Source organism: Colossoma macropomum, unplaced genomic scaffold (genome assembly GCF_904425465.1).
Source record: "Colossoma macropomum unplaced genomic scaffold, Colossoma_macropomum, whole genome shotgun sequence".
NCBI lineage: Eukaryota > Metazoa > Chordata > Actinopteri > Characiformes > Serrasalmidae > Colossoma > Colossoma macropomum.
Window position 1 is genome coordinate 23405541 of NW_023494784.1, and position 14663 is coordinate 23420203.

The 14663-nt window shown below is 38.6% G+C and overlaps 2 protein-coding genes across 3 annotated transcripts; both read right to left on the reverse strand.

The window, feature by feature from the left end:
• Positions 1-9: 9 nt before the first annotated feature.
• Positions 10-4284, reverse strand: hsd3b1 (hydroxy-delta-5-steroid dehydrogenase, 3 beta- and steroid delta-isomerase 1). Its single transcript, XM_036560285.1, has 3 exons — positions 3805-4284; positions 2514-2678; positions 10-856 (listed from the first exon to the last, which is right to left on the reverse strand). Exons 1-3 carry the CDS (start codon positions 4058-4060, stop codon positions 48-50), a joined length of 1230 nt encoding a protein of 409 aa, XP_036416178.1. The 5' UTR covers positions 4061-4284; the 3' UTR covers positions 10-47.
• On the reverse strand, positions 4284-14486 carry si:rp71-68n21.9 (kelch-like protein 9). 2 transcript variants are annotated; one of them, XM_036560188.1, is made up of 8 exons: positions 12760-14486; positions 12221-12361; positions 10886-11186; positions 10074-10206; positions 9659-9855; positions 7986-8829; positions 7420-7533; positions 4284-6373 (listed from the first exon to the last, which is right to left on the reverse strand). In XM_036560188.1, the coding sequence occupies exons 2-8, from the start codon at positions 12280-12282 to the stop codon at positions 5877-5879; spliced, it is 2148 nt and encodes a 715-aa protein (XP_036416081.1). In that variant the 5' UTR covers positions 12283-12361; positions 12760-14486; the 3' UTR covers positions 4284-5876. The 2 variants fall into 2 exon arrangements, with proteins under 2 accessions (XP_036416081.1, XP_036416020.1); XM_036560127.1 differs by having other exon boundaries at positions 10886-11192.
• Positions 14487-14663: the final 177 nt, after the last annotated feature.

Consider the following 14663-nt stretch of genomic DNA (forward strand, 5'->3'; position numbering starts at 1 on the left):
TTTGTTGAAGTCTGTCAGTAGAACATAAAACACAGTGCTGTAGGCTTTCACTTCACATTAATTTGTTCCCTTTCTCTGGCTAAGACAGATGCCAGCCAGTCAGTAGTTCGCTGGCGTGCTTCTGCCCACTCATAACGAGGCGTGTATCCCAGATCTCTGTGGGCCTTTTGATACGAGAAGCTGAAGGGCGTGTTCAGCATGATCAGAAGCTGTCGATTGAGGGGCGGGGTAAAGCGCAGGAAGGGGCGGAGCACTGCTTGGAGCATTTCCATGAGGAAGGAGATGAGGTAGAGAACAGGGAAAGGTAGGGTGGGTTTGTCCTGTATGCCAAAGCCTAAAGGAGACAGAACGGCATGGTTGAAGTCGGAGTAGCTGACAGGTGGCGTGTTGTCCGAGATGTAGTAAAAGTTTCCACCAACCACAGCTCTCTTTTGCGGATTTTTCAGAGCTCGAGCGGCCTGCAGATGTGCCAGAGCAACATTTCCCACATACACAGGATTCACTTTAGCCTCACGACGGGAAGTCCGCAGTAACACATCACTGTTCCGGATGCCATCCCGCATATGGCCTAAAGTAAAACGGCAGCCTTCGCCATAAATGTACATTGGCCTCAGAACACATGTAGCAAGTCGAGCACCGTTTTTAAGCACCTCTCCCTGGGCACTGAGGCAAAGCTGTTCAGCTTCCTTTTTAGTTTGGCTGTAGGGAAACTTCAAGCACAAAGTGTACGCTGTGTCCTCGTTACCATTGATGATAGGTTCTCCACGAGGATTTGGACCAGCAACCTCAATGCTGCTGGTGTATATGAATGAAGGCACATTCTCTTGGATACATGTCTCTAGGAGCAGCTGGGTGCCTGGCAAAAAAGAGAAATCACATGTTTTGTAGCATTCAGTCTCTCCAAGCCATGTTGCATAGTCGCCGTCCAAAAAAAAACCCCAAAGTATCTCAGTTTTTTGCATTTTTTTGGTTTTTCTTCATTATTAACACACAACAGCTGATCATTACATGATGACTGGACCAAAAGAAATCTCCAAAATTACATCTCCTGTAAAGCTGTATGTTGGAGATGCTTGTTTTTCTTTGAATAGCAATGATACACATCAGTTAAAGCTACAGTTTTGTTAAAACTGAAAGAAGTACACTCTTAAAAAAGATGGTACCTTAAAGATTCTTTAGTAAAGAAAATGATTCTACATATAACCATGAACACTCAAAGAACCCTTTGCATGATTAAAGGGTTCTTTGCATCATGAACGGTTTCTTAGATTGGCCGAGAACGTGCTGTAGACGGTTCTAAATAGAACCTTTTTTGAAAAGGGTTCTACATAGCACCAAAAAGGGTTCTTCTATTGCTGCGATGTCAAGGTTATAACAGTAGAAAAACCCTTTTGGGTGCTATATAGAACCATTTTCAAGGTTCTATAGCACATTCATGCACATTGTCTGTCAATCTGAAGACCCTTTCATGATACAAAGACCCTTTTAACCATGCAAAAGGTTCTTTGAGTGTTCATGGTTCTATATAGAATCCTTTTCTTTACTAAAGAACCCTTAAAGAGCCCTCTGTTTTATGTTTTTCGGGCCACATCAGATATCTTTACATATTAACATCATATGCACAGGCTCATAAAGAAGGTCTGGATCAATGTTTAGGCCTCAAAAGCAAAATTAACATTATACTAATGAAGACTTGCCGATAATTCACTTACATCCTCAGAACACACGTCCTTCACCAAGTTTTTATTTCTCTTTGAATGCTTTTTCAACACGCTCACAATCATCTGCTTAGGGAAAGGGTTTGGAACCCACAACCAACATTACAGAACGTTCTTCTGCACATTGCTTGCAGTTACACATTTCAACCAGAGAGGTCTTAAAATCCCTACATCTTAAGTGTAGCTTTAAATGAGGTCCTTTTGTGGCCCAGTATTACACAAACTTTGGCTACATGTGACTAATGTTATTGTTAGTATCAGATAAATGTCATCTGTTAACAAGTTTCTTGATCTACTGAAGTTATTTTCTTAGAAGTTTATCCTTAAAGGAATGTTGTAGTATTTTGTAACCTAATATCTGTTGCATCTGTAGTGTGCAGTAGTTCACCATGGACAGTCATTTTGATGCATGTAATTGCACTTGGTAAAAGAACAGAAAACCGATCCACTTAAAACACACTTATAATAGCAATTAATGTGAAGATTTCAGCACCTGCCCATTGATTTCAAAGTCCAGAGAACTTATTGTTTGTGATAATCATTAATATACTACAGATACAGCAGATTGAGATTGAGCTGAAAAATGCTGGTATGTTCATTTAAACTGCACGCTTATTATTCTTTTATTAATCAGTAAGCATAATAAATTATTCAGTAAATACTATATAAGTTATGTGGTTAAGAGTTAAGTTCTTAGATTATTGACTGAATATAATTCAGTAGCTTTATTTTCATGATGAATTTCTAAACAATTACAGGTCAGACAAAGCATGTTACAGTTTGATGACCTCTTACCTTTGACATTGACCCCATGCAGTTCGCTGTAGTCTATAGCTCCGATGACGTCTATGAGAGACGCAGTGTGGAAGATGACTGTTGCTCCTCTACAGGCTCTCGTCAGCAGCTCACGGTCCCTGATGTCACCCCCAAACTCACTCAGTTTTGTCTCACCCCTGCAACCTAATAACAACAACCATGAAGCAAGTGTTAAAAGTTGTAAACAACCGTTTAACGTACAGAATCTGTTGGATTCTTTAAAGATTTCTCTCAAGACTGGAAACAAAGTTCCATTCATCAGAATCCTGCTTTCTACCGTTGATCTCGCCAAAGTCATACACTCTTAAAAAGAAAGGTTCTTAAATGTCATTAGAGTCGAATGTACAGTTCTTGAAGTTAAAAAATCCTTTAGGACACTTGTGGAAAAATTTGAGCACCCCTGGTGATTTCTAAGTGAAAATAAGTTAACACATCCTCTAGAGAGAACACACTTAAATATTACATTTTCTGCAATTTTCAGTGTGCAATTTCTATTTATTTGCTGAATTTAACATACTTCAAAAAGATAAAGCCTAAACTATGGCTTGTGCCCAAACCTATGCATAAAAAACATTAAAAAAAAACTTTCAGCAAAAAAGTGTAATAAATTTAAGTTTGTTCCCTGTAGGGGATGCAGTAAATTGGTTTAATTAGAAAATCAAAAGAACTTTTGCATGACTGTAATAGTTAAGACATTCTTTACATTATGTAGAAGGTTTTTAAACTTTAAAAATGTTCACATTCACTGAAATGGTTCTTTAAAGAACTGCACATTGAAAGGTTCTTAAAGGGAAACTCCACCAATTTTTCAAAAATTCTACATAAATAAATGGTTAAGGTGTAAATAAAGTCATTCAGGGTAGTTTGATGTAAAATGAATTTAATGTCTCTAAAAGCTCCCTCACAAAACATTAATACATGAAATAGTTATAAATACACTTCCTGTTGCCTGAAACATTATTTCATGATGGTTTTGGCCTAAAACGTTGATCGATTTCTTTTAATCCATTCGTGGTGGGGGGATACATGTAGGGCATCATAAGGCAAAATAGTCCCCGAAGAAGACTTATTTTTGTCATGTTTTTCACTTTTTTACCATCAGAAATATTGCATATAAAAACCCAGAAGACACATGTAGGTTCACTGGTGATTTCTGGACAACAAATAAAATGGCTATATTTGTGTTGTAGAATGTCAAGAAATGTGTAGCAAAAATAGTGTAGCACCATGGATCAATACTTCAAACTGAAATGTTAAGGTGGATATTTACCTTCAAGAGACTGTATAAAGCCAGGTCGGATATTTCTGTCCAGCAGTCGAATCTCTGTAAGCTTTTCGTCCTCCAGCAGCAGCCTGATCAGCTTCTCCCCAAGAAAGCCACATGCTCCTGTTACCACACATATATCTCCACTGAGAGACATAGCCAAGGTTTCTACCACTCTGTCTGTATGCCACTCAGAATGTTCCAGAGAAAAGCAGGAGAAGTCTGCAGAGACACTCTGCTGTGAGAGGGGAAAGGATGTCATCTAAAGGCTGGCGCACAGACCAGAAGGGAGGCACCTTTTTAAGCTAGCTGCCAAGGACAAGCCCATTGCCACCTCAGGAATCCAAAAGCAGCCTGTGACAGCTAACAGATCAAGGTTAGAGCTGAGCACATTTGTCTGAAGAGACAGTCATGATGACGTATTTTATGCTGTGGCCTTGCGTGTTTGTTGAACAAACTAATAATCTACTGTGCAACAACAACAATGACATCAGAAAAACTTTATTTATTTATACATAAAATACAACTAGAAGTGCTTCCAGAAATAAACGAAGAGGGAGTAAAAAGGAACACTATAAAATTATTAAAACAATAACAGACATGAAGGCACATTTACATACAAAACATCTAAATAACTACAAGAAATAAAACAGAAAAACCCCAAAACATCATAATGATACAATTAGCTAACAAAGGCCTAACTAATACAATGTTTCAAGTGCAGAATAAGAGGTGTGATTTATACATCCATTACCTAAGATTCTATAGTTTTTTTAAACATTTTTTTCTTTCTAATGAAAGATACTTACTTTAATTAGGGCTTGTGTCAGTATGTTCATGTTTATACAGTACAGACCTTGGTTCTGGCTTTCTGAGTCTGTCTTACATCTTATCTGATCAGTGTTCAAGGTTTCAGGAAAGAATGTGATGGTTTAGTGCGCACCACAATAGCCGTTGTTTCTTCTTGATTTTCACAGTTGTAGTTTCAGTGGAGAAATAAGACATAGATGGTACAATGTATTGTATCTCGGTAGGAAAATACAGCTCAGACTGCACAGTTCAAAAATGTATCATAACCAGAACACTGCCATTAATGCAATACAAAAATGTAAAAATGATAATCCACAGAATATTCACTGTTGCACATCTTGTTCCCAACGTCCTTCTAAAAGTACAAGTACATCATTTTTACCAGTGCAAGGTACAAAGGCAAATTATAATTTAGTAGGAATTGATTAGGCAGATTATGTTTTGCACTTCCCGAGGACCCGAGACTTTTTCAAGCACAATTCAAAATGTGTTTTCCAAAATATACAGAGCAACTAACACAGTTCTTCTCAATTCTAATTAACTTCTGCCATGTTTTCAAGGCCTACACTCTTAAAAAAGATGGTTCTTTAAATGTTCTTTAGTGAAGAAAATAGTTCTATGTAGAACCGTGAATACTCAAAGAATGCTTTGCAGGATTAAAAGGTTCTTTGCATCATAAAATGGTTCTTCAGATTGATGGAGAACGTGTTATATGTGAAAATTTGAAAATGACTCTATATAGCATCAAAAAAGGATTTTTCTATTGCTACGATGTTAAGTTTGTAACAACAGAAGAATCCTTCTTCGTGCTATATAGAACCTTCTAGGGTTCTGTATCACTTCTGTTGGAACAAAAACTAGTGTCTACAAAATATAGGAGAAAGAAAAATATACTTTACTTTTAATGTAAGTCAATGGAACCAGACTTTTTGTTACAATAATTTTGGGCCATTTTGTTTTGTCCAATGATCATGAAAATTTACACACAATGTAAAGGGCAACAGGTATTTTCAAATTATGTCAAAAACTGAAAGACAACAAAAATGGAGATACAAGGTTTTGTTCAGACAGCAGCGATATAAAACTATATACAGCACATTCTCCATCAAACTGAAGAACCCTTTAATCATGGGTTCTTTGAGTGTTCACGGTCTTATACAGAACCATTTTCTTTACTTAAAAACCCTTAAAGAACCATTTTTAAGGGTGTATTACCAGTGCCCTTTTTTCTGTAGCCACCAAAAAAAATAAAAAATCTGTCCTCCATTTCAGTTCTTAGCTGTTGGGAGGGGACATTCCTGTATTTGAGCTTCATCTACAGAGCCTTCTGGACGATGGACAGTCATGGTGCAGGCTCTTATGCCTCCTAGAGGCTCCAACACGTTAAACACCCTCTCCCACTCATCCTTTTCAGGGTCATAGCATTGAACAATATCCACCATACACCGGCTGTTCCAAGAATAACCCCCCACCACATAGATCTTCTCCTTAAACACAGCCACACCAACGTCGCTCTGACCCCTGGGCATCGGAGCCACCAGTGTCCACTGGTCAGTCGCAGGGCTGTAGTATTCACAACTGAGCACGTCATCATAGTCGTTGGTTCCACGGAAGTGGTTTCCACCCATAACATAGAGACGGTCGCCCACAGTGCACATGCAGTGCAGGCCACGGAGCTCCATCATGTCTGCTCGACGACTCCATGAGTCTGTGTCTGGGTCGTAGCATGACAGCTCTTTCTGGAAAGCATCTCTCGTTATTCCACCTGGTGAAGGAAGGAGAAATTTAACTTGAGTCCAAACTTTTACTGCACACTTCAATAACCTAAGAATAACTCTGCCAATTTTGCCTAGTCCATGTAGTTACAGAATAATAAGCTTTAGGATGTAATAGGCCTAAGAATTTAAGGAGTTAAAACATGCTGCACCTGTGCTAAAAGAACTGCAGGGCACTGAGGACATGTCTGGTAGCTCAAAAAACTATTTAATTATTCAATGCACCAATATTTTGCTTATTAATTGGTTTGCATTGTCTTAGTTGCTTTCCAAATGTTTTCGTCTATTGTCACAGTTTCACGTTATGCGCAGGTAGCAAACATGCTCAGCGTACTGGCATGAGAATATACAGCACAAACTGGTAGTAACTGCTAGCAGGAAGGATGTGGTGAGAAGAGGGAACTGAAGGACCTGACCTAATCGCCAAAACAATAAGTGCCCCCACCCACTCAGGGGTTTGTTCTAGTTTTAACACACTTTCTGAATAAAGGCCAGTACAATGAAAAGAAACAGTAAAACATATTCATGTGAAATGAAACTTCCCATGTCTGACCTTAGTCCTCCTGATCTGTCACAGTGTTTAATTTGTGTACCTGTGCTGTTTCAGTGGCAATCACAGATCAAATATTCATGAATAGGCCTGACATAACTGACTAAACTGAGATGGGCTCAGAGCAATGCTACTAACACTAATGTGCTTCCTGACTTTCAGCAGGCCCTGCTACTTCTCTTAATTCTCACTCTGAGAACATGAGTTTCACTTTTAGGGTTGCTAGACTGCAGGCATTACTGTTGCCTGAACAATAACAGTGTTGGGTCCTCTGTTAAACTCGCTGTGGAGAAGTGAAACATGTCAACACAGCAAATGTTGGGAATCTGACCTAATAAGCTTATGAAGTTACCTATTCACATTACTTCTTTTTCTCCCCGGACTGGAAGTTGCATGATTTTTTTGGCTTTTATATCCAACATTGCACATTAGTAATTAGAAAACGTAAGTATTTATTTTTTAATTTTAGAAAGCCCTGACACTTACCTGACACATACATCAGCCCTCCATGCACTGTACCAGCATGGCCGTAATGAGGTTCACTCATGGCCGAAACGAAGGTCCACTCGTTTTTGCTCAGGTTGTAACACTCCACTGTGTCTGTAGGTAGGATAATACAAAAATTACAGGGTGACAATTCTATTGACCTTGATTATGTATTGTTATACCACTGTGAAGTTGATTAGTATGATTAGAACAAGCGGCATTTTTATTTAAGTGGCAAGTGTTTAAGTATTTTCATTTTCACCTACATTGCTTTACAACAGCACCAATCCTAGAGAGTAAATGCTGCTTATTGTCATTGTATCTCGTCATTGTATCCCCAATAAGGTAACTTTACAAGATGGAAGATAATGTAAAAACATTTTATTCAAAGTAATTTTGGACCATTTCTATTGGTCCATTCCTCATGAAATGGACACAGGTCAAGGGCAGCTGGCATTTTTAAATTCAGTAAAAAAAATTAAAAATGATGGAAATAGAGATGACATTCAGTGAAGCAGTAAGAATGACAACTACAACCTTTTTTACCTAAAAATTTTGGAACTTACCAATCTCGCCTGTGGCGTTCCTCCCTCCAACGGCGTAGAGCTTCCCTTTCAAAGCGCTCAGATGAAAGAACGTCCTCTTCTCATTTAGGGAGGCCACCTGTAGCCAGCGGTCAAAACGAGGGTCGTACCTGTAAGCGCTGTCCACTGCCGTCTTACCCTTTGTATCATAAGTGCTCTGTCCCCCTACGATGTACAGAAACCCTCCCAAAAGGGCCACTCCATGCTGGTAGCGAGGAACCTCCATGGGCTGGAGAGCTCTCCACGTGCCTCCTCCTTCCTCATCATACAGCCTTAACTCCTTGCTGACCACCAGCTGCTGTCTCATCACCCCGCCCAGAGCCAGCAGGTGCGTGGTGTCTGACCTAATGCATGTCCGCTCGGTCTGCAGTGCCGGCTGAAGGAACGGCAGCATCTGGTAGTTGCTGGCCTCTAAAAGAAGGTTTACACAGGCGGTGTCGGAACGCATGAAGGGCTCTTCTGCTTTCTTTTCCCCATCACTGCCCACATCTGTCTGGTCCTCCTGAGATATCTGCAGCAGTTCAGCGGGGGTCATCAGGGGGAAGCGGATGTGGCGCATCAAGGAATATGCAGCAGGTCGACGTTCACTGGGCTTGTGAGCCAGCCAAGCACGGGCAGCGCGATAGAGCTCCATTTCAGAGAATCCTTTCAGAGAATCACTGGACAGGGCATATGCTATGGTGGCCTCAGACAGCTGCAGGAAGCGTCCACTTTGCACCAGAGCAGCGAAGTTCTGGCACACAAAGTTATATACGTGGGTCTGAACGTCCTCCAGGAGAAGATCACTCGCAATGCGCTCAACTTCTGCACAGTTTTCTATGGTGACCTGCCATATGGAAAAGACACAATGGCTTATTTGAAGACCCATACACACCAGCTCTTCCAGGCATGTGCACTACTGTTTAAATATCTGGAAACTATTTTGTTAATAATATTTTATTAACAAATATGGCATACGCATACACATGTATAAAATGATTCTGATATGATTTGCGTACAGAGAAACTTCAAAAGGTTCCAAATAATTTTTAGGACACTGCAGCAAAATAACAAACTAAAGAATAAATGATATCCAGAATAATGTCCAGATTAATGAACAGAATAATGAACAGAGGTGTAGATGATTTTAAGGTGGTTGAGAAAACTGTATGGGGTGGAGAATTAAGTATACAATTAATACTAAGAATGTATTTTATTTAAAAAGTAATGATGAAATCTCAAGGAAAGAAAATACTATAAATGAATAATTACAGCAGTATTTATCATTTAATAACATCTTGTTGTTCTGAAAAAAACAACTATTACATTGTATCATTTATTATTATATAACATTAAATAAAACAGCTAAAAATACATTTTGAAAAAAATAGAACAGCTAAAAATACATTATTGCATTATTATAAAATGAGCTAAAAGTCATTAACATGACAAGTGATTATAACATGTTTAATGTCATATGCAAAAGTTTGGACACTTTGGTGAAATGACATTTTGTTGTTTCTAAGGGAAAATACGTTAACAGATTGTCTACGGAAGAATAAACTTAAATACAGCCTTTCTATGCAAATTCAGTGCACAATTGTTTAATATATTGGATTTTTTTTTCCCCATGTTAAAGTCAGCAAGTATGGATAGCCCCTGTGAAGCTCACGTACCTCACTGCTTAGTAGCTGGTTGCAAAAGTTGAGGACTGGAAGCACTTGGAGGAAACTGGCAGCCTCTAGAGTGTCCTGGAGGGTGCTTAAGTTCAGACTCAGATGAGATGTATAAATGAACTCAATAATGTTCTTCAAGCCTGTGGTGCTCACTCCATGCAGCTTTATTTCCTCCAGCTCCTGCTCTTTCATCCCGCCTACAGAGAGATTTGTACTGGATGACTGAGTGAAGGATGACTGAGAAAAGCTTCACATTTATTATTGTTATAAGCAACAAATTAAAATTGTTTTTACAAACAAAGGCAAGTAAATGCATTATCAGGAGGCAGCAGTGCTATGCATTTGGAGTGGTAAATCTCAGCATTGCTCAGTCCATTTTAATACTTTTAGTACTAATTACATGTTCAAGACTCACCTGTGAACATGGCCTTGAAGTAATCACTGGATGAAGCCATGATCACCCTGTGAACTGGAAAGGTTTCGCTGCTGTCTCCAGGCACCAGAGTGACATCACACAACGTCTTATCAGAGCGAAACTGATCAAGCCCCTGAGAAAGCATCGCCATGGCCATTAACTGGACTGGACAGTTTAGTTCCAGTAAATGTAATGAAAAACATTTATTTTGTTGCAGTCAGAATGAAACCCTGTATCTCCAAAAAAGAAACTTTACAGGAGAAGGAAAACAACCCTTAAACCCTTAAAAGACCAGTTTTTTTTAAAGTTTTATTACACTAAGAATAGTTCAACCAGTTTGCGTTGGAGTCCCTGTAGCTACTGAATAATAAGCCTTAGTATGTAGAAAGCCTGGGGTTAACAGGGACTTCAATGCAAACTGCTTGAAGTATTATTAGGTTAAAGAAGTGTGTAATAAAACTTTGTTACGTTTGTTAATGTAACAAGATTGTATTCTCAGTCATTGTGACCAGTTCTATCGTCTATTCATTATTAAATTTGAACCGTGTAAACAGCAGCTAGAAAAAAAAATGTAGATATATGTTTTTTGTTCAGACAGTGAGTTTTTTTTAACCCCTTAAAGTGCTAGGGTCCACATTTGGATTCCTCATTCATAACTATACAGCTGACATACTAATTTCAAACTGGATACCAAAGATATCTACTGTAACATATAACACATTTATAGCAGCTAACAAATAACAAGTCTTCAAAATAAATAATGTACGTCAGCAGTTTAATGAGTTTCATGCCTCCATTAATAAAAACTTTACCTGAAGCATGGTGTTTCCATGCTCTGTGCTGTTAAACACCTGTATGTAGGGTTTGGGAGGAATACTGGGTTTTGGAGCAGCCTCAGGGGGCTTTGGAGTGACTACCAGGGGTTTGGGAGCAGGTTCTAAAGGTTTAGCGCTTGCTTCTGGGGGTTTTGGAGCAGGTTCAGGTGGTCTTGCTGTGGCAGCTGGTGGGGCAGGGGTTGGGGGTTTATCTGCTTGGGGTGGGGGTCTCGGAGGTTCTCGCTGTCCTCTGCTCCCTATGCGGGACAGTCTCCGGTGCAGTTTCCCCTCCTCTCCACTGTTTCTGAAAGAAAGCAAATTGAGTCCATTTCATACTTTTTTACATTTCTTTTCAATTCCCATTCCAGAAGCTGTACACATCACATATTTTTGTGTTTGCCTTCACTAATACACCATGCTGTTATCGATTTATCAAGCCATTCATGCAGCACATTTTACAATATATTCCATAGGGAGTTTAAATTACACAATCAACATATAGCAGTGTATTACATTTTCATGCAAATGCAAATGTGAAAAGAAAATGATTAAATTATTAACAAAACCACTCAATGTTTAAGGAAGCAGTAGCTTAAAGCAGGGGTCCTCAAAATTTTTGTCTTAGGGGGGCCAAAGTGCAATGTTTGTGATGGCTGAGGGCCAAAAAACCCCAAAACAATATACAAATAAAGAAGGAAAGTTTTTAAAATGTATTCTATAATGTTACACTATATCTTGTTACTAAAATACTTAAAAAGACTGTTTTTGAAAAAAAGGAAAAATACATTTTTAAAAATTCTATAGTATTCATAAATTTATAGTATAAAAATACAGATGGTCTCTCATTAGGTGAGGAAGCGGTAGTTAAGGTAACTTTCTGGTGGACAAAATCAAATGTGGCTCACAAGCTAGCGGGCCATACTTTGGGTCATCCCTGCCTTAAAGTCTTCTCTGTAATTACTGGCTCCCTAAAGGTAAGAAAAAATGCCAAGAAAATATAGTATCTACAAGTGAGATCATATTCTCATAATATGGGGAAAAACAATTATTAATAATAATAATAATAATAATAATAATAAAGTTGAAAAAGAAGATTATTTTATTTCAAAAAAGGCACATTGCAATTATTTCCCCAACCTGAGGTTCTAAACCATGGTATCACAGTAAGATCATCTGCACATGTTCCTGTTTATTTTAGCTGTAGGTGTTAATAAACTGCTGTTGCAGTTCAGTAATAGACTATTAACTTATGTCAATTCCTTAAAAGCTATCCTGTCAAAACAGCTGGTCTGATGCCTTATAATGAACAAAATAAAGAGAAACTAATCTTACCCCATGTTTATGAAGTCTTTTTTGTCGTAAATACTCCTTTTCAAAGAAATCCAGGCACACATACGATGTTCAAACGTCGTTCCCCTTATTGCGATTCTATAGGCATGACCCAGAAAACACTTTCACACAGCAACAACGTGTCTGAAAAAGGAAATGAAAGGAGGTTAGCATGAGCACCCCACACGAAGAAGCCCCAGTAACAGGTGTTATTTTTTATGACATGCGTGCACACACAGGATATGGGCCTTTCCCAAACTAAACATGGCAGATACAGACAGCAGAAGTAGATTTTAAAACATTCCCCTTTCACAGACTAACACATCACTCTTTTCTACAGAACTACACACGCACATGGATCACACCTCATATCCTCACATTCCTGACAATTAAGTCTTTCCCAAATACTTATGAGTTACTCAACATATCACGGCACATTCTCTGCTCAACAAGCATGTTACGAAGGTAACGCAGCTACTTTTATATATCATAGAATTTGGTGAAAACGTAAGAAATAAGGGTTCCCTATAAAGGGTGCTTACCGAACACTGATCTGTTCTGTGGAGCTTCAAAGTCTTCCTTTCATCACAGCACTGAGCATTGCACTGCAAACCGCTTCTTTAAATTGAGGCATATGAGCTGTTTACCGCAAGCCTCTTGACTTCCTGTGTCACTTCTCCTTCTCGATCTTTGTCTGTCTCTCTCACAAATACACGCACACACACCGACAGTCTCACAGCTGTCAAATGCACAGTTGCATACAATTTTTTACATTACGCTTTTGATGAAAGCATCAGTTTTGTCATATGAATTCTGTGCATGCACTTCAGTGGTACAACTATTAATAGTGGCAAAAAAGGAAGCATGGTCCTCTTTCCTAATGTGCCATGCAAAACAAGGCTCATACCTATTTAGTTATATTGCTAACACTTTATTTTGAGAGTCCACTGTAGATGCTTGTCTTTAAGTAACATTCAACTACTTATTAGAAATAGATGCAATATCTATTAGATTACAGATGCATCCATAAATACATCTAAACTCTAAACATAATGTAATAAATTCTTATAAATCTAATCCTAAACCTTCAACCTAAAACCTAATTTTAACATTGCTGATCTCACCGGATGGTTTACAATTAAAGCATCTGTAGATGATCTATAGGGGACTCCCAAAATAAAATATGACTAATATACAGGCCATGCAGAAGTGCAAAAGACCATGCATTTATTTATTTATCTTCATGTTACTGTGTTCTCCCAGCAAGACTCAAAGCTCTCACTGACATTTTGTTACCTTTCAAAGAGACGTTCATTCACATTTACACAAGCAACTACCCAAACACACCTTAGCAGCCCTGCAAATTTCTTTCTCATGTGAATCTAAAATGCCTGAAGGAGATATTTCTAAGTAGATTAGATATAAGATAGCCCACTTGCATATGATGGAAGAGGAAAGTCACATGAAATAAGTGCAAAAACAGGTGTTGAAGGTCAAAAACTGTGACAAGGTACAGAGAAAATGGGACACCTAACAACTGTGCAAGACCTGACAGACCACCAAAACTGTCACCATCAGATAAACAGTAGTTAGAGCTTTCAACTTTGAGAGAGAGGAGAAAATCAAGCTCCACTCTTGCTTCAGATCTAGAAAAAATCCACGGGTATTACTGTTCATCCTTCCACTGCAAGAAGACAACTCAACACCGTGAGTCTGAAAGGATGTGTAGCTGTCAAAAAGCAGCGAAGCAGAAAATGTAACCAACTTCTAAGACTGAATTTTGGAGGCATAAAAAATATCCCTAACAAAACTTTGAAAAACTAAAAGCAAGGCACCCAAAAAGACAAAGGTTGAACACTACTGAACAATGTATTATACTTGTTGTTGAGGCTTCTGTGTAATTTTCTGCTAAATAGTTAACTCCAAAAATGAACAACTTGTACTTAATGGCTGTTTTGACTGGAAATGGATAGGTGGTCTCTGATTTTTGCACAGTGATGTACTCTGCGTGCGTGTGTGTTTGTCCATGTCCTCACATTGATAAGACAACATGACCATTTTGCCCAAGTGGTGACACTTTGCTGGTCCTCACTTGAGCACATGTTATTTTCACCACAAATTAAGTTTTAAAAGTAAAGAGCCTTTTTGGATACTGAGGTTAGGGTTAGGTTTAGTTGAAGGTGAAGTATTACTTGGCAAAACTAGTACAAAATTCAACAGTAGTCACTGAAAGTCCTTACAAGTAATGTAAGACAAACGTGTGTGTGTGTGTGTGTATGGGACACAGACCTCCTATGTGTCTTATCTTAGGTGTTTCCCTACTTTTTGATCTCTTGCTTTCAATGTTGCTCTTAGTGAAGCACTTTTAACTGCACACAGTGACAGACCACACCAAAGTTTAAAGTTGACTTCAAATAGCTAGTGTAAGAAGAATGCAGTCGAGCAA